The following is a 20,561-nucleotide window of genomic DNA, read 5'->3' as shown; positions in this document are numbered from 1 at the left end:
TTATAAATAATTATTTGTTTCTCCTACTTACACTGAAAGCAAGAACTATTCCTAGACTGCCTTTCTTCCTTCAGTTCTTAGCTTAGTACCTGACATTTAGGATATTCAAAAATTATTTACTCGATGAATCATTTTTATATTGCATGATTACAACCTGTAAGAGTTTTAAGTTATAAACATATTTGTTTTATTCTGAAAGACTATGTACTCTAACAATTTCCTATTCTGCCCCCCCCAGCCCAACACACCAAAAGTCCTTAAACAGAGAGACAACTAAGAAGTCAAAGTATCTAGGAACATAAAGTCTCTAACACCATAACATACTGATATCAAAAACAAAACCTAAGGCAAGGATGAAAATATCTCAAGGAGCTAAAAGGACTCTTAGAATGTCATCTAATTTAACTCCCTACGAGATGATAAATCAGAGCTAGTAAGTCTATGCTCTTGCTATTGCATGCTCACTAGTATTTCAAGAAAAAAACATAATGTTTCTTATTTTCAAATCCTAACTTACCAATAGGTCCATTCCAAGGAATATCTGATAATGAGAGAGCTACAGAAGCTGAAAAAAAAAGAACTGAAGTAAAAAGAGTTCATTCCTTTAAAAAGATAGTGATAATTTTAATCTCGATTTTTATACTTACCACCATTAATTGCTAAAACATCAGGTTCATTAACACCATCTACTGCTAACAGATTACAAAGTACCTGGTACAAGGGAAAAAATTCAGAGCACTTAAAAAAAAATCTATTTGATTTAGGAGGATTATCATTTTGTTTAACATCCTGGGCTAAAATAAAGGAGCACTATGTGGTTAAAAGCATGAGCTTTGTAGTCAAACCCCTTATTTCTGGCTATCATTTAACTACATGCTTGACTATGGCAAATTACTTAAGCCTCAAAAGTTTCTCACCTTTAAAAGGAAAAAATGATAGCATTTTCTTAATAGGTTTTCTGAAAATTATAGGAAATATTATTTGTAAAGCATTTACAATACTGAGCATGTTGAAAATATTCAGTAAACGTTAGCTATTTCTAGTACATAAAAATATTGTTTTCTGTTTATAAGCATATACAAAATGAACTGATAAATTCCTTTATAGTGCAATAATATGTCTATGTCATGTACTTAAGAAAACAACTTATTAAAAAAAGAACTACTTGAGGCAGTGACATACTTGCAAAGGCGTATTTGCAAGGCATATTTATTTTTGTGAAATAAATACAAGTTCATGAAAGCATATGGGTCATTCTGAAAGAGAATGATATTCACAAAATATTAAAATAAAGTAGAAGTTTAGAGGCCCAATAAAATAGGTAATAAAGACTAGTTGTATCAATTGTCCTAGCCTCTGACACTAATATGACTTAAAAGGTCCCAGTAGGGTCTGTCCGCACCTTCCTTAATCACTCTAAACTTTAAAACTCACCAGTTTGTTTCCTGCCTGTGGGCTTTTGTGCTTCCCATTCCATCTGCTCAGAATGCTTCCCCCACACTCCTAGGCTGGCTAACTCCTACTCATAATTCAGGTATCAACTCAAATTGACATTGAATAAATATTTTGTAAAATTATTGTTTTTTAAAAAGCTTAATGTAAAATGCAGCATTACCAAAAGTCTTATTTTGTCTTCTAATGTTTAGTCTAAGTAGTATTATAGAAATTCATTAAGTAATTTTTGATTGATCTGGAAACAAATAAACCTAAAGCAGAATCTACCTGTGTATCATAAAAGTAGCCAGCTGGAAAGAGAGGTCTAATTGAACGATCTGCCAAGAGAAAAAGAAAAGACACTAAATAGTACTGACAAAAGTCGCTTTACAGCTTGCCCTTTTCCCCTATAGCTAGCTGTTCAATATGTTAAAAAGAAATTCCCTTGGACTGATCTACTGAAAGGGTCATAGATAAATGTCAATGCTTCAATTAATATATACCATGCCCTAATAACAAAAAGTAGCAGGGCAGGAACACACAAGTATAATATTGGGGAGCAAATTTTCATTTTGGTTCCATAGGCATCAGTTACATATATAAACAGAGCAAAGAGACTTAAGGCGAGCAGCAGACCAAAAGAAAATCTTTCCTTGGTATTCTGTGTCTGAAAAATGCATATAAATATACACTAACAATTTCTGTATAGAAGAGCTGTAAACTCAAATGATCCCACAATATTTAAGGATGTCAAAGATTTGAAAGATTACAGGTATATTTCAGTAGTTGATGAATATAATGCTTTCAGGAATTACTATGCTGAATATGAAAATGAAAAATACTAGGGGTAAATTGAACATAGTAGAGGCACGAGCCACAGAATTTATATGCTCAATAGAGATTCATTCATTTCATCGACATATATTTACTGAATGCCTATTTTGTGCCAGGTAGTATAACAAGTACCCAGGATTCAGTAGTGAACAAACAGTTTTTTTCTTTCCTGGAGCCCACATCTGAGTGCGGGGATACAGAAAGTAAATAATCTCAGGCAGTGTTAATGTAATGGGAGAAAACTTAAGAGAACTGTAGAATATGGATAGAAATGCTAACACAGGCATAACAGAGAGTTAATGCCTCTTACTATCTTACCTATTACTCGACTTGTAAGAATTTCTTTATCAGAAGATCCAATCTCTCTTCTGAGATAGTTTGTGGGAATTCTACCAGCTGCAGCAGCCTTCTGTCTATAGTCAACCTGAAGTAGTATTGAAAAATATGAAGTTCATTTGACTCCTTTTTATGGCAACAAACTATTTCCCAAGAACAACTATACAGATACTAATTCTCCTGAGGTTGCTAACAACATGGTCCAGATTAAGAATGAAGGATATTTTACTTTTAGCATTCTGTAGCTCTTTGGGAAGGGAAAACTGATAGAAATATTTCAATAAACTGATTTTTAAAAAGACTTCCACTTAGCAGTGGACTATGCCGCCTCATTATTTCCCACAGTGGCTTATTCTGGTCAAATCAAACATTCCCTTTTTTGTTATCAACTCTGTTACATAAAACTGCATTCCCGTTTTCATAACAGAAAGAAGCCATAAACTCCCAAAGCACTCCTTACTCTTCACCAAACATATACTTGCAAACTCATACTGAAGGGAAACCTATGAAAGCAATGAATTCACTGCTATTCAAGATCAAAATCTTCATGCACTTCACTGTTCTTATCAACCTGGACATTCTAAAGCATGCTTACTTTGGTAAGCATTGGTTATGAAGCAGTCGGTCTAAATTCTTTTAATCACAGTATCAAACTACAAAAGAAAATCCTTTGTTGTGTGACGTTTACACTGTGCACTTGTTAAGACATTAGACAAAAATATTACAAATTCTACATTTATGCCATATTACTGTTCAGATAAATCGGCAAATACTTACCACCAAAGGCATGAACTGGGAAGGTGAAGGTTTTGTTTTACTGACCGCTGTGACCATCACCGCAGTGTCACCTGACTTAAACATAAAATGGGCAAATTCCTTAAAAACCAGACATTAACATCTAGGTCGTGAGTGAATGAATCCTTGCTCCAGTTAAATACAAGGAAAGAGAACTGTTATTCCATGACACGATGATAATGAAAATAATTAATCACAACTAGTCCAATCTTGATCCCTTTTACGAAATCAAGAAAAGGCTTACTGCTAGCTTAGTCACAAGCAATCTTATTTTCTACTTCTTAAGAAGAAATTTAGGCTATATACAAAGAAAAATTTATCACAAAACAGTAAAATCACTTTTTATAGAGAAACATTACAGAATTTATTAACAGAATAAAACAGAACTCCAGGGTTCAAACAGATCTTAAAGGTCATTTAATATATCCAGCCCTCTGACTCCCTGGTTCTCTGGAATGGTTCTGAAACTAGAAATGGTCTGCATTAACTTACAGTACCACAGTTCTAAGAAGTGACATGATGTTGTAAAGATAATCAGTAGCAGTCTCCATAACCATTTTTAAGATGAAAATTTAAAAATGTGGACTTTTTACCTGTACTACAGCAGAGCCATCTGCAAATCTGGCCAGTTTTCCAGAGGATATTTCTAGTTTTCTGTTTAAAAATAAATATTCAATACAAAAGGACTTAGGTCATCAATACAAATCCCAGCTCAGTATAAAATAATCTAAGATTCTAATAGAACAACTAAGCCACGCAGGCCCCCACCCAGCAAAAAACAAAAAAGGGATAGAATTCACAGTCGTTATTAAAAGTACCAGGGGAATTTAAGAGCTGCTTAAGGAAAAATACAGAAACCAAGGCACAGGAAAAATCTGAATGAGAGATAAAGTACTTTGGGGGTGCAGGAGCTGTGTTCCTAAATGTTAATTCCCATTTACAACCTTTGTTTAGTGTGTCATCCCTTGCCTTGTTGATAAAAGTAGCCTTTTAATAGACAAACAGGATAATTTCTCTACTTAAAATCCTTTAAAGTATCCCCCAGTACTTTCAGGACAAAATATAAATTCCTAAATATTGCCTACAAAGACATTCATGTTCAACAGTGGTGCCAAGACAAGTCAATGGTGGGGGAAGAGAATAGCCTTTTCAACCAGTAGTGCTGAGACAACTAGATACCCATATGCAGACAAGTTAACAAAGTTGGATCTCCTTCCTCATACTATAAAAAAAAATTAACTCAAAATGTAGTATGGACCTAAATGTAAGAGCTAAAACTATAAAATTCTAAGGAAAACACATAGGAGTAAATCTTCATAAACTTGGGTTAGACAATGTCTTATATAGGATATCAAAAGCACAAGTGACAAAAGAAAAAATAAATTGTACTTTATCAAAATTAAAAATTTTTCTTGTTTCAAAGGGTATCAAGAAAGTGAAAGAAAACCCACAGAATAAAAGAAAATATTTGCAAATCATCTATCTGATAAGGGACTTGTATCTAGAATATGTAAAGAATACTTATAACTCAATAAAAAGACCAACCTAATTTTAAAATTGGTGAAGGATTTGAATAGAAGTCTATACAAAGAAAATCTTCTAAGTAGCCAGTAAGTACTTGAAAATATGCTCAACATCATTAGCCACTAGGGAAGTGCAAATCAAAATCACACCTACTAGGATGGGTATAGTCAAACAGATGAGTAACAAGTGTTGGTGAGGAGAAACTAGAACCCTCATACAGTATTTGTGGAAATGTAAAATGGTCCATCTCCCTTGGGAAATTATCCTGCAATTCCTCAAGAGGTTAAACACATAAGTGCCAAACGATCTAGCAATTCTACTCCAAGGTAAATACCCAAGAGAAATGAAAACTTTTTATGTCCATGCAAAAATTTGCATAGGAACATTCATACCCACAGCATTATTCATAATGGCCCCAAAATGGAAACAATCAAAATGTATGTCCACTAATAAATGAATAAACAAAATGTGGTCTCACTGCATACAATGGAATATTATTATTCAGCCATTTAAAAAATGAAGTATTGGGGCACCTGGATGGCTCAGTCAGTTCAGTGTCTAACTCTTGGTTTCCGCGCAGGTTGTGATCTCATGGATCATGGGATTGAGTCCCCTCCACCACAAAAAAACAAGCTCCTCACTCAGCAGAGAGTCTGAAAGATTCTCTCCCTCTGCCCCTTCCCCCACTCTTGCATGCTTGCTCTCCCTCTCTCAAAATAAATCGTTTAAAAAAAATGAAGTATTTCTGAGTTACAACATGGATATAACTTAGAAACATAATAAGTGGGGGTGCCTGGATGGCTCAGCCAGTTAAGTGACTGCCTTCAGCTCAGGTCATGATTCCAGGGTCCTGGGATCGAGTCCTGCATTGGGTTCCTTGCTCAGAAGGGAGTCTGCTTCCCCTCTGCCTCTGCCCCTCACCCCTGCTTGTGCACTCTCTCAATCTCTCTCTGGCAAATAAACAAAATCTTAAAAAAAAAAAAAATTTTTTTCATACCAAAAAAAAAAAAAACCCATAGTAGGTGAAAGAAGACAGTCACAAAAGACCATATGTCATTGACTCTATTTTATGAAATGCTCACAAGAAGCAAATCCATACAGACAGAAATTCTCTAGATCAGTGGTAGCCCGGGGCTATGGAGGTTGGGGAGAAATGGGAAGTTACTGCTAATAGGCTTGAGGTTTCTTTTGGGGGTGATGAAAATGTCCTAAAATTGATTATGGTGATGGCTGCAAAACTGTGAATTGTACATTCTAAATGGGTAAATTGTACAGTACTTAAATTATATATTAATAAAGCTGTCCTTATAGATATTAAATAGGTGGTATTATCATCAGCCTTATTCCCCAGCTTCTGCAGAGTACAAAAAGGTTACTGAAGGCTTGAAACATATCAGCGAAACTTGTCAAAGAAACCAAAATTCATGAGTATTATGAGGCCAAACCAACCCAGTGACTCCTGAAGATACTGAGGAAGATGTTCTGTCCTATGAAAGCTGCTTCAGAAACACTCTGTCATGGTCCAGTGCTGAATACACACATACACACACACACATACACACACGCTAATGCCCTGCCTGCCCTGTCCTTCATATGCAAAAAGGATAAAGAGATAACGCAGTATTTCTATCCATTAAACACTTGTCAGAAGCCTGAGTTCATGAAAAGCATATTTATCTAATCAGATAGACTCATTTTGTTAAATTTGAAAGCCAAAAAAGCATGTACACTTGTACTATCAGTCCTAACTTTGAAAAACTGGTTTTTAACCACAAGAAATATTTGAGAAATTCTAGATGGATCTCTATTACTGTTCAACACAGATGTTGTGATGACAGCCTACAATAAAATGGGTTTACCCTGACAGATGGAATGATGAGGTGCAGAGATAAGGCTGGAGGTGGCATAGTAAGTGGAGGAAATGAGATGCTCAGAGCCAGTCACATTGTGTAGACTCAAGCAAAGTCCCACAACTTACAGCTGAAATCAATAATAAGGTTTTATGTGTAAAATAGAAGTCTGGGGTCTTGAAATTTTGTTTAATCAGAGTAAGAATATGCTAGCAGTATTTCTCAAAGATCTAATAGGAATTAGCATTCCATCGAATAATGTAAATTCTCAGTGATCCCTGTGAAAGGGAGTATTCTCCAAATAAACTCAAGTGGGCCCAAGAAAGAAGAGGAGCTGTGAAAGCTCTAGTTCTATTCCATTAATGGGGATCTTGCCCCAGAATTTTTGAGAATGCTCACAGTGGCATATTCTTTTGCATGTCCTCAGTGATAGTCTTTATTCTTTAATGGGGATATAATTTGTACAGGGGACCAAGAGAAGGCAGTAGAGAACAGAGGTCAAGAACATGGGTTCTCTCTGAATAATGGTTAAGTTTCATTGGACTAAAATACTTCAGTCTGCAGACGACATGTATCACTTTTTATTAGGTTCCACTGGTGAATACCAGTCACATGGCCCCACCTATGTAGGGACTAGCAGTATACCAAAGAGAGCACACATACTCACAAAGCTTGAGGCAAGGAGTAGATGACCCACTCCTCTACTAACCAGACCTTCCCAATTGTATCAGTGGGCAGAGAAGTGGAAGCGAGGAAACACTGTTAAGCTTCTACAGTTAACCAATTTACAATGGGACTGACTGAATCAGTGAGAAAAACAAACAGGTCTGCAGTACCCCCAAATATTCTCATACATGCACACTTCCATTTATATGCTTATTCAAACAACACTTGGATTTATATATTTATTCAAACACTACATACTCCTGCCTTCTTTGTTCCCTCTGTTGAGTCTACTCCGTGTCTCCAGTAGGGGTCCTAGGCCATCCACCAGATAGTTCTATGGTCCTGCCTTGGTGATTGCCCTGATTTGAACTGTTTTTCTTCCAGGTGTGTGCAATTTATATTACACAAAGAACCAGGTGGTTACTTTTCATTATATCTCATGATCTCAGCTGGTGTTAACTGACCTATGTAATTTTTTCCTATTCATGCACTTTTAGTTCTGTTTTTGGTGCAAGCTTATAATTACTTTTATACATCATGATTGATTTTACCTCTTATCAATTTACTCTTCAGTATTTTACGTGTAAAATAGCTCCAGATACATACAAGATTGATAACACATATGGCTTTTGGGGATTGGAATTGGGTGGCTACGGAAGGAGATTTTTGAGCTTTTTAAAAATGTTGAGCCATGTGAATTTACCTAATGTGAATGAATAACTAATAAGAAAATCACTTGAAAACAATAAATAAAAAGGATTAGGAGGAGAAGTGAGATTATTAGTGGGAAGAAGGGTGGGAAAAGGTGGCTGAGGAAGAGAAGGGGAAGAGCAGAGCTAGCTGCCACAGGAGTACAATTCCAGGGAGAGAGATGTTTAAAAAAAAACATTTTTAGAAACATCTACAGAATGATGTGGAATGTAACCACCTTCCTCCAACTTCCACTGAGAAAAATTCGCTAATACAAAAAAAACAAAAACAAAACCCCGAAACATCTTTAAGATTCAGTCTCTGCCTGTCACTTGGCCTTACCTTTGATGCTAAACTCACATTTCACCTTTTGCTTCATACAAAGAGTTATTTGTAGCTACTCAAATGTACTCTGTCACCTCCCAGTAATTGCACTTCCACTTTCTCCTTGCTAATTCCTCCTCCTGCCCCTTCAAGATTCACCTTCAATGACAAGCTTTAGGGTGGGATAAATATCCTTTGTGCTCCTTTGGCACCCCATTCACACCTCTCCTACAGTGATTTTCCCAGCATCTGTGTTTATCTTACTCCCTTATCAGAATCTGTATCTACAGTGCCCTGTACACAGTAGATGCTCAATAAAAGCTTGTTGAACTGAAAATTAAACAGTTGCCTCAAAGGTTACTCTGAGTATTAAGTAGAGCATTTGAAAAACACAATAGTATATAGTCCCCTGAAGCATTATATATAATACACATGGTAACAGGTATAAAGTGAATGGTACATAGTAGTCAAATTCAATAAATGTTGCAAAAAAAAAAACAAACAAAACCCACAAAGATGAAAGAATTGATTTACCCAGAAGGTATGATATGTAGGAATCTAGTTATTACAACACATGACACAGGTTCAAGAACTAACTACAAGAGATCCAGGTTGACTGATAAATGAAATATTTAAAGTAGATGATGGAAAATTTGGAAGGCAGGGGCTACTACTCTTGCTTTGAGTCCATTAAAAAAGTCTGTTTAGTGCACAGCGGTGTCTGTTCTGAGGCATTTATTCAAAGAACGTGAAGTCATGAAAAATGGAAGAGATATTCTCTCCCTCAAAAAATCAGAATCAGTGGCACCTGGGTGGCTCAGTAGTTAAGCTTTGGCTCCGGTCATGATCCCAGGGTCCTGGGATTGAGCCCCACATTGGACTCCCTGCTCCGTGGGAGGCCTGTTTCTCCCTCTCCCACTTCCCCTGCTTGTGTTCCCTCTCTCGCTCTGTCCCTCTCTGTCAAATAAATAAATAAAATCTTTAAAAAAAAATCAGAATCAGAGAATGCCAGAGGTGGAAAGAGCTTTAGAGATCATCTAGTCTAGGAATCAACAAACTATTTTTTTTGTACAGCCTTTCAGTTATTTATTTTTTTACATTTTTTTAAAGGGTCTGTAAACACAGACCACTATGTGACAGACAGTATGCAGCACACAAAGCCTAAAGTATTTACATCTTGCCCCTTACAGAAGAATTTGACCCTTGACCTAAGCCAGTCTTCTCATTTTGTGACAAAAAAGCTAAGTAACTTGTTCAGGATCATTCAGTAAGTTAGGAAGGCAAACCTGTAATCAATGGCAGATTTTTCAGCTTTTTGTACACACTAGGGTAAAAAAATTTAGTACATGTGAAAAATGTAGATATATAAAGTAAGCATTAGCAATTTCATTTACTCTAAAAATCCGTTTTTAAATAGTTATTTTACTTATTTTTTAAAGATTTTATTTGTCAGAGAGAGACAGCACGCCAGCACAAGCAGGGGAACGGCAGGCTCGCCGCTGAGCAAGGATGCAGCACTCGATCCCAGGATCGGGATCATGACCTGAGCCGAAGGCAGACTCAACCGACTGGGCCACCCAGGCGTCCCTAAAAAGTGATTTTAGATGTGAATTATGGCAAACGGACCCATGGAAAAAGTATGGGTTTGGAGAGAAAACAAAATCCACCTACTGTCAGAGTAAGCGGCTCTGAGAAAGTTACCCTTTTTGAGCTTCTGTTTTAACTATGAAATGAGGTAATAGCATCTTTACTGCAGATTTAAAAAGCGTCTATCACATAACTAGCGTTCAATAAATTGACGTTTTCCTTCCCTTCCTACCCAGGGTCATATTGGCCATGCATTTAGGCAATAAATTGGATTGGATGACGTACGCATCCACTGTCAACTCATTATCTTGAAGTGAAATGTTTCCCACTTCAGAGTCCAGGAGTCCACGCAAATAAAGGGGATGAAAGTCAGGTGGACTGACTCAGCTGGAGAAAGGAGCCGGAACAGGGTAAAAGGGAGGACCGAGAAGCAAAGGACACGAGTCTGAGTGCGGGAAGGGTGCCAGGAAGCAGACTCCAAACCCGGAAAGAGAAATCTGGTACTTAGGTTTGGGGTAAAGAGGGGTAAATGAGATCTGTGTTGCCGGATTCCTAGCCTGGGAGATGAATTTACCTCGGGCTGCCTGGACAGGACGCCTTGTGAAAGGACATAGAACACACGCTGTTCCTTACCTGCTGCCTAAGTCCACGGCCACGGCTCGGAACCTCGCGCCACCCCATAGTGCTCGCACCTGCAACTGGGTGAGCGCCCGATCCCGCCCTGGCAAACGACGGGGACCATTGCAAAGCGGCCGAAGTCGGAGGCACGAGCAGCAATGCCTGCAGGCCGCCATGACACCCGGCACGCGATCACCCCGGGCTGCACCTTGATTGGCTCACTCTGCTGACGGCGGGGCGGAGCCTGGTGCAGTTTCGTTTCCGTGGTGGCTGGGCGGGGGAAGGCGGGGAAGCGGATACCTTGGTCGCTTTCTACGAAGCCTAGAAAGGGTCAAACCTATCTGAACGCAATTGTGACAACTTATCTTTCCTATTTAAGTATCTGCCACTGAAAGGCAATTGGAAAGTTAATGCCTTTTATGTATGTGTGTGCTATCGTTATTTAAAAGAAAGTCCTAGAATAATGCAAATGTTGAATAAGTAGGGTAAATATAGTAATAATAGAAGTCATCAGACAAAACATTATTTGGCTTCTGTAAACTGGAAATTAGAGGAGAATCTATGTAGTGGACCATGGGAAGAGATCTCTCTCTCCTGTCCTTTGCCTTGGCTTTTATTTTATAAATTTCACACAAATATTACTGAAAAGATTTGTGTTAATTTATTTCTAGTAAGTTAATTTCAGTTCTTATTGATCTATATCACCATTTTAGATCTTTGACATTATTTGTTATTCATTTTCGTTTCCATTGTTAATATTTAGCAATTCATTTCTTTGCCCCTTTTGATCAAGTGTTATTATTTTTTAAACTAACTCTTATTAAATGCAAAATGCCAGCTACTATTTAAAAGAAATGTTTTGGAAAATGAAAAATAGTGTTTGAAATTTGAATTTGATAAATTTTCAGGGAGTAAATAAATCTCTCCCACCCCTCTTAATCCTGTTAGAACATCTTCATATGGTTCCTTGAATGAATCAATGATAATTTTTTTATTATGAGGGTCATATTTCTCTTTTAAGATCATAACCTCCTTCCTCCAAAGAAATCCAAACAACAAAATCCAACATACATTCAAACATGGTTTTAAGAACTAAAAATGTTGAACTTCACACAGACAAATGATTTAGTGGCAAAGCAGCTCCCTGACACCTTGGTTTCCATGAGATATTAGCACAGATTTGGAATTTCCATGTCAATAGAAGGAATTACTACTAAATCTGCTAGGGATATTTAGTGTTAAAGAAGTTTTTTGCCTCTTCCTCTACATTTGACTTTACCCCCTGTTGCTACAGTGTTTTCTAGACCAATCTATTGAAACCTGTCCTAATGACAAATCTATCATAATCTACTTGCCATAATACAACATGATCTTGAATTTATAGAATAAGAATACTAAAATCACCTTTTGCTAAAGCACTTAAGTACTATTTAATCATTTCATTCAGGTGGTGTTGCCTAATAGTTCGGAGCATAAACTTGAAGTGAGTCTTGAGTGGTCCCAATCTTAGCTCTGCCATTTAATAGTTGTCTGACCCTATCTCTCTAAGCCTCAGTTTCCTCATTTATAGATATGGATATTAATATGAATCTCATAGGGTTTTTGTAAAGATTAAATGTGACAGAGCATGTAAGATGTTTATCACAGTACCTGCCAACATTGTCAGCGCTCAATAAATGGTAGATTCACCTTTGACTAGCCTCTTTTTAATTTTCCCTCTAGTTTCCTGTTTGAAATACTGAACAACCCTCTTTGCTGTAGAGCCCCATGAATCTGTTAAGCTTTCATCCATCTGGAAATATTGGAAAGCAGTATTTACACATTAAGTCCACCTGTTTCCTCACACCAACCCCAAATAATTGATATGGTAGTAATCATTTCATAAATTTAAAGGCAATGTGGGTATTGAAATTTGTTATTCAGTAGTCATAAAGATGATCCAGACTGTGTTTCTATTAAGTGTGGTGTCTCTCTTGATTGGATGGGGGCCCCCAAATGTGGGGCAGTGATGGTGTGGAAGCCAGCGATGGGGGTGGTAAAAGGATTCACCCAAAGCAGAACCTAGGTGATGGAAGTTTACTGAATACACTGCAACAGAGGAGCCAGCAAGACAGCAAAGAAGACACTGTCTGCAAGGAGGCAGTGGGTGGGGGCTGTTTTTAAAGGGTAGGTGAGGTGTGCAACTTACGGAATTTTCCCTTTTTTGGTAACTGTGCCTGGTTGTAAGTAGCCCATTGGTTAGTTAGGGCCTATGGATATTTTGTGTGGGTTGCCTGATCAGCCTGTCTATATTCAGCCAGGGGGTTGCTCCAGGCTGCTCCAACCTAGAAAGGTCTAAATTCCATTGCTCACCCTGTTTGCCTAAAAGCAGCCTCTACATTAAGCATTTTAAGATTAACACAGAAACAGAAGTATAAAAAGTTTAAATTCTTGTGGTTGTGAGATAGGGAAACTGAAGGACTCCATAAAAACATGGTTTTTGCTCTTTTCCCTGCTTCTATTCTTGCTAGGACCTGCACGTCCACTTTACACATGCCTCAGAATGCAAATAGTGTATGTCCCCATTGTATGGGACAAAAAGTTAATGATTTCTTTAGAATAGATAACATCTAAGGAAAGACCAGATGAGAATGACTGGACAAAGCTATCATATGCATATTCCAGACCACCAGCACTAGACTTTTTGAGGCCAAGACCCCCTGGCTCCAAGGAATAACACCTGGGCCCTTGTCTTTATTCTAACTGGTTCCTGGATGCCAGACCACAGTCCTCAATAAAAACCCTGAACAAAGACGTGGCTCATGCTCCTTTTCTTTCTGAATTTCTCAGATGCTCCATCTGTATCTGATCTCTCTGGATCTTCAATAAACTCTGCTATCACTTCCTGCTGGCTTGCATTTGATTTTCATCCTGTGTGAAGCCAAGGACCCTCTTAGCTGGTCCTGGAGACCCTCTTTGGGTCCCTGGACCCAGCCTGCCAGCATCAGTTGTATGCACAGAAGCTGTGATCCATTGAGGTTCAATCTGAGATGTCTCATTCTAGAAATAATTTTTTTACCAAGTATAGTTTGACAGCCAAAATATAATTTAAAAGGAAGTTCTTTACCTATAACTTTTGAAGGACATTAAAGATGATCTAATTTAAATCCACCAGCAATATTCCTCAGATCTCCTTTTCTCTTTTCTTCAAACTCCAATGAATGTGTGTCAAAATAGTTAATACCACTGCCGGCTCTGAGTAGCAATTTCACTGAAGTAAAACATCAGTGCATTAAATTACTGTTAATTAAAATTTAATTTGGTTTGTAGTTTGGCTTATAAAGTATATACGATTATTTTAGTTTTATGACTGTATAAGAGGTACAAGATTAAGGAGTTTGTGTCTTGTTATATATTTGTACAAAGAGTATCAGTGGACACCAAGGGTATCCACGAAAATTTTTTTCTCTTGAAGGAATGTAGCTAGAGGGACCTTTCTAAATTGCAAACCTAATTGTGTCTCCATTCTGACTGATTTTCTTCAATCACTTCCTAATCTTGGCTTTGTGTTGACTACAAACTGTCCCTATTTAACCTCATCAATTTTTACTACCTATTTTCTTCCCTTCCTCTCATTTTATAATCCAAGGAAATTGAACTACTCATTCCCCTCTAACATACAACCCTCTCTCCTGCCTCTGTGTTTTTGTATGTATGAGTCTGTGTGCCTGGTACATATTCTCTCCAATGTGTCAGTCTGGTACAATCAGTCTTCAGATCTTAATACTGGAAGCCTTCAATACCAGCCTCTCTGACTTCCCCATACTGACCTGTAGATACAACCTATGTCCGTCCTTCCACTTTATTAATTTATACAATCATTATCTCATCCATGGAAACGAATGTGGAAGTAGGTATTGTGTAGTAGTTAAAAGTGCTGGCTCTGATATCAAATTGTCTAGGTTCAAATCTCACCTGTCACCTCCTAAACATGTGACTCTTGATAAGTTGCTTACCCTTTCTATGTCTCAGTTTCCTTACTTGCAAAATGAAAATGATAAAAATATCTACCTCTTAGGGTTTTTACGCAGATTTAAGCAAATCTTATTTTTATGGAACTTAGCATAGTCCCTGGCCCGTGGAATACCTGTTTTATGCCAGGCACTATACTAGGCCGAGGGGATGTAGGGGTGTCAAGATAGTCATAGGGCATAATAATTCCTGCTTTATGGAGCTTGACGTTTAGCATGAGAGATTGATAAAAACACAACCAAACAAATAAAAAGAAAAATTCGAGTGTGATTAATAGTTAGAAGGAAATAAACTAGATGAGAAGATAGGGAATAATGGGATGGAAGAAAATACGGTGGCCAGGGAAAACCTTTCTGTGGAGACATTTAAGCTGCCCTGAAGGATGAAAAAGAGACAGGTTCTGAAACATGGGGGCCAGGTGGGAGCAGTGACTTGGGCAGGGAGGGTTGCCCTTGAGTTCGGAGAGAGTTTGGCTTCTGTGAGGACTTGGTAAAGCCAGTGTGGCTAGAGAGTAGTAAGTAGGAATGTGGCAAAGATGAGGTAGGAGAGTAATGCACTGGAAAGTTTAAACAGGGATGTGGCATGACCTAGTCTACATTTTAAGATGATCCCTCTGGCTATTGAATCTAGAATGGATTGGAGGATGATAAGAAGGAGGTATAGAAATCAGGAGTAATGTGGTGTCAAGGGTGGCAAGGAGAAAGGATGGAGAGATTTGCAATATATTTTAGTGTTGGAATTAATAGGACTTGTTGATGAATTGGATACTAGGAGGTGTGAATTAAGACTATTAACAGGCTTAGATGGGTCATAAATATAGTGTCTGAGACACCTGAGAGTAGCTGTCAAGACAGATCTGAGCATAGGACTCAAGGAAAGGACTAGTGTTAATATAAGAGTAATCAGCGTACCAGTGATATCACAAGCCATGGAAATGCTTTGTATCACTTAGAAAGATGGTAGAGAGAGAAAAGAGAAGGCCCAGGTCTGAATTCTGAGGAGGGAGAGGCTGCCAAGGCTATGGAGATGGAGCCAACATTGATGCAGGAGTCACGGTAGGTTGCATTATGCTGGGTGTTTTCCATTTGCACCCATTCCATCCATTCCTTTGGCTCTTCTCTGTGCCATTATGGAGCTAATGTATAGGTAACACCCAAACTCCCTGACTCTTTTTTGGTTGGGTCAGCCAATGAGAGACACTAGCAGGAGGGTAAGATGAGAGAGAAACTAAAAATATAGAACCATAATTCCTTATTCTGTGGCAATGGCTGCAACCACCTGTCACTACAGCAACCTGCCAGGTTGTCGGGCTTGTGTGGCTCTAGCTATCACTCCAATTACTCTGTTTTTTCTTGCCACTTTAAGCCTTCAGAGTTTCCTACTATTGGTGATCACTCAGTGCCTTCCGCATTCCTTGTTAGTTCCAGAATCTGCCTTAACCTCTGTAAGTAGTCTCTTCATTAAGTTCTCTTTAGAACTCATTTGAATGTGCCCTCTGTTCCTTGCTCCCCTTTGCACTGCTTTTCTGAGAGCATGCTCTGACCTCTGTCCCAGGAGTAGACCACTGTTACTTGTTAGGATAAGTTTGTTACTCTGGAGGTGGGAGGTGAGGAGCATGCTGTTCTCTGCTGTTCTGACTAACCCTCAGTCTTAGGAAGGCACTGTGTCCGTGGATTCTCAGTGCTCCTGCCCCTCTCCCAGCTGTAATTCTGGGCCAGGGGTAAAGGGTTATGTTCTGTTCCTTCTTCTATCTGAGGTGGGTTTTCACAGTGCCTTAGGAGTGGCAGTATTTGTCACATTCCCACAGCGCATAAAGCTTTGATTCCTATGGAGACATAGGAATCCAGTAGGGTGTTGCATTCCCCACAGTGGCTGCTGTGTGCCTTCCCCAGGCCTGCACCTTTCTCAGGAGTCTTGCTTTCACCCTAGTCTTTTTTGTGAGTGCTCAGTGATGTCCAAGGAGAAGAGCCTGTGAGGTGTTGCAAATTCCTGTGTCTGCAGCTCTCAGGGGTTCTGTTTACTCTCCTTAGTCTAAACTCAGCCCTTAGTGATTAGTTAAAAGGTCTAGTTGCAGTCTTCTTCTTCTTCTTCTCCTTCTGGCTCCACACCCAGTATGGAGCCCAATGTGGGGCTTGAACTCACGACCCTGAGATCAAGACCTGAGCTGAAATCAAGAATCAGATGCTTAACTGACTGAGTCACCCAGGCAGCCCTAGTTGAATTCTTCTTACCCTTGTCTGTTGGTGACTATACTGGGTGAGCAAGAGGTCATGTCCTATTTCTCTTTGGAGGCTCCTATCTTTTCTTAGATTTCAGATTCGTTGGTTTTCCTGTCACTTTTAGCTCTCTGATGTGTTCCAGAAAAGTTGTGAATTTTCACTGTCTGGCTTTGTTGTTACTGTTGTCACTCCCCTGTTGTTATGAGGGTGGGGTGATCTTTCCAGATTTCTGCATCCTAAGCAAAAGCCGGTCTCACGTACTTTTGAAGACCTCTTCTCTCTCTTAGTCTAGAAAAGTGAAAAAAAAGGATATAATTTGTTTTGCCACAGTATTTTTTAGCTTGCTCCTGCCTCCATAATTTGTATGGTTCTTCCAGGATTGGGACGCAGGAACAGGGAATAAAAGAGGGATGGAAGAATTCAAATTCTGGAGCCAGTGGAATTTTTATTTGACAGATGCTAGTTGGTTTTCATATCTACCATTATTGCAGACATCCAAAAGCTGGTGATGATATGGGGTGGATGTGGAGATTATCTGGTGACCTCTGATGGGAGCACCAAAACCGCACAGTTCCCTGATGTGGGTACTCTCTGAGTGACCTCTTGTGACCTTTCCAGCTTCCACTCCTGGTGGTCTGTTGCACAGCTTCTTATTGCTGAGATCCCCTTGTCTTGGCTCTTGGCCTTCTAGGGTGAAATACCATCAAAATGGCTTCCTTGGGTTCTTTTGGCCCACATACATCCACAAACAAGTAGAATTGAAGCCTATCTTAAACAGTGATTTCTATTCTTGCCCTGTCATTGCAGGTGGATTCAGTAAGCCTCTACCTTCCAAGTTCTCTTATTGGGAAGCAGGCACTGGTGTCTATATTCTTAAATATCCCTCTACGGCCACATTGTAGTAGCAGAATGGACCCTTATCCACAATTTGGTTTGGATGTCTAGACTGATGTCTCTCTCATGTGTGCGTGCTCTCTCTCTCTCTCTCACGTGCACACACACACACACACACACACACCCCAAATGGGTATGAAAAGGTTTATTATGTAAGTAATATTTTATTTTTGTTTGTTTGTTTGTTTAAATAATTACTTACAGTTGTGCCAAAGGAGAGAGCACTCAAAGTTTCTTATCAGCTTGCCCAGCTGTAGGGCATAAGGGGAAGAGAGAGTGATGAGGATTAGAAGTTATTAGCAATTAAACATTAAAAAATTTATTCAAATTCTTTATTTACAGTCCTCCAGCTCTAGGGGACATACGTCAAACCTTCCTGAAAACTCTCTTACTGTGTTTGCTCCTATTTTATGGTTGTACAGGGCTATTCTATAGCTTAATAAATGCCAATATTTTCCTCATTCTCTATCAGTGGTTCTCTTGGGCTCCCATTGCTTGGTGTGGTTTTGAGGGTGGGACAAGCAAGGAAGGCTCTGTCTTCCTCTACAGAGTAGGGAGGAAAGATATCACATCATTCCTAACTAAACTGGAAATTCTCTGTCTCAGTGACACTTTTCAATTTCATTTCCAAATTTCTAGTATTCTCTATTTTGACTGGAATGGAAGATGGGAGCTGATTAATTATAGACTCATTCTATTTAAGTGATATATCTTCTTCAATGTTGGCATAATTATCACTCATAATTTTCAGTTTTGGAGCCTTAACCTAAATTCTGTTGCAGTAGGAAAAGTCCTCATTCAAGATCAAGGAAACTTCTCTTGACTTCTAATAGGAGAGAAGGTAAGGGTAGGTAAAGGTAGGTCAGATGCAGGTGAATTTTAAAGTTTGTCTCAGGGAGAATTAGGGAGATTTGTTTGACTTCAATCTGTAATGAAGTCTGAGGCAAGGCCAGCAGCTGAAAGTCAGGGTAGAGTGGGAAGAGAAGGTATATGAGGTTTAGGAGGGAAGTTATTTTGAGGAATGGAAAAATGAATCTACTTAAGCATGATGGGATTGCCTGACATTGATGAATTGCTGTGTGCTCTTTGAGACTTGTGATCATGAATTTTAGGGGAAACTAGTCCATTCAGTTGTGTAGCAGATTTTACCTGTTTGGTGCAGGAATGGAGAAAATGAGGGGTAGGATTCACTTAAGGTTGGGGTTTTCTAGGTACTATGGACTTAACTGTGTCCCCAAAATTCTTATGTTGAAGCCCTAGCCCTCAGTGTGACTATATTTGGAGTAAGGAAGTAACTAAGGTAAATCAGATCCTGAAGGTGGGGCCCTGAATAGGATTAGTGTCCTTATAAGAAGACCTACCAGAGGGCTCCCCCACCCTAATATGTGAGGACACAGCGAGAAGGTGGTCATCTGCAAGACAGGAAGAGCGCTGTCACCAGGAAGCAACTCTGCTGGACTTTGATCTGGGACTTCCAGACTCCAGAACTGCAAGAAAACAACTATCTGTTGTTTAAGCCATTCAGTCTATTGTATTTTGTTATGGCAACCTAAGTTGACTAAGATACTAGGCATGGATGACAGATGGGGCAAAATAATTGTGGATATTCACAGAGAAATGATTCTAAGCATGAGACTATGAAATCTAGGCTGGACAAGTAGCTCCCAATATGAAGCTAAGAGGAGGTTGTTGAATAGTGAGAAATGGTGGGTTCAGTGGATTGAAGGTTGAATTATAGCTGTAGGAACAAAAAATGGTGGATGTTTTCAAGGTTCACTCATGTTATAGTATATATCATTATGTCATTTCTTTTTATGACTGAAGATTATTTTATTGTATGGATATACCATATTTTATTTGTCCACTTATCAGTTAATGGATATTTGAGTCATTTTCATGTGAGTGAATCAATAGATTTTTTTTTTTTGAGTGAATTTGTTTTGGGCTTCTGACATTTGCACTTAAAAGAGTTCCAAATAATAAATACATGGTGGCTGTGGATGTATGTAATGAAACAGTCTAGAATATGCCACCCCAAAATTTGCCACTTTGGCTTTGGATTATTTTGAGCTGAAGGAAATTGAGAACCAATAAATACAGGAAAAGTTCTCTGCCGTCTTATCTGCCTTAAAGCAGAGTGTAAATTTCCCTTTGTGAAGGTGGCATAGATTCACCACATCTCCTGTGCTGGATGAGGAGAGTGACCATTATCCTGAGATGGAGGGCTGGAGTTAAGATGAGTCTGTATAAATATACATTACTAAAATAACGCTTCCATTAGTTTTCCTCCTCACTTTCCCACAATTTATCACCTCCAGAAGTCCAAACCTCCCTTTACTTTGTCTAGTGGCCTTTTTTTTTTTTTCTTTCTTTTTTTTTTTTTTTTTTACAATTTATTGCCCTTTGTTAAAATGTACAACCCCTGAATCTAACTACTTCCTTAGGCTTTCACTTCTTTTCTGTGAAGCCTCTGTGCGTGTAAAAATATTAACATCAACAACATTTGTGTGCCTTTTCTCCTGTTGATCTGTCTTTTGTCAGTTTAATTCGCAGGCCTCAGGACTGAAATAAGTGAGTAGAGGAAAAGCTTAAGAAAACACCTTTCCCTTATTGTCACATATTCATTAAGAGAGCTGTGACTAGGGCGCCTGCGTGGCTCAGTTGGTTAAGCGTCTGCCTTCAGCTCAGGTCATGATCCCAGGGTCCTCTCTGGGGGGCCTGCTTCTCCTTCTCCCTCTGCCTACTTGTGCTCTCTGTCAAATAAACAAATGAAATGAAA

General features: G+C 38.7%; 1 protein-coding gene and 1 long non-coding RNA gene across 9 annotated transcripts in view; one reads left to right on the top strand and one right to left on the bottom strand.

Annotated features, from left to right (window-relative positions):
- PNPT1 (polyribonucleotide nucleotidyltransferase 1) overlaps window positions 1-10,834 on the bottom strand; it is a 46,659-nt gene extending 35,825 nt beyond the window's left edge. For 2 of the 3 annotated variants that reach the window (XM_025868802.2, XM_025868803.2), the window contains exons 1-7: window positions 10,674-10,834; window positions 3,993-4,053; window positions 3,382-3,456; window positions 2,587-2,692; window positions 1,723-1,772; window positions 648-711; window positions 518-565 (exon numbers count right to left, since the gene is read on the bottom strand). In XM_025868802.2, the coding sequence (XP_025724587.1) occupies window positions 518-565; window positions 648-711; window positions 1,723-1,772; window positions 2,587-2,692; window positions 3,382-3,456; window positions 3,993-4,053; window positions 10,674-10,834 (565 nt within the window). The remainder of the gene's footprint in view (window positions 1-517; window positions 566-647; window positions 712-1,722; window positions 1,773-2,586; window positions 2,693-3,381; window positions 3,457-3,992; window positions 4,054-10,673) is intronic. The other variant, XM_073897691.1, reaches the window with a different exon arrangement.
- Window positions 1-20,561, top strand: part of LOC112821565 (uncharacterized) — a 490,026-nt gene that overhangs the window by 52,256 nt on the left and 417,209 nt on the right. The window contains exon 4 of one of the 6 annotated variants that reach the window (XR_003207477.2): window positions 10,277-12,353. The exons of the other annotated variants lie outside the window; for them this stretch is intronic. This is a non-coding gene — a long non-coding RNA (uncharacterized lncRNA). Of the gene's footprint in view, window positions 1-10,276; window positions 12,354-20,561 lie in introns of those variants that run through there. 6 annotated transcript variants of the gene reach the window in all.

This window comes from Callorhinus ursinus, unplaced genomic scaffold (assembly GCF_003265705.2).
Source record: "Callorhinus ursinus isolate GAN/ISIS: 27379988/994484 unplaced genomic scaffold, GSC_fseal_2.0 scaffold10, whole genome shotgun sequence".
Classification (NCBI taxonomy): domain Eukaryota; kingdom Metazoa; phylum Chordata; class Mammalia; order Carnivora; family Otariidae; genus Callorhinus; species Callorhinus ursinus.
This window is presented reverse-complemented; position numbering and strand designations above follow the sequence as displayed.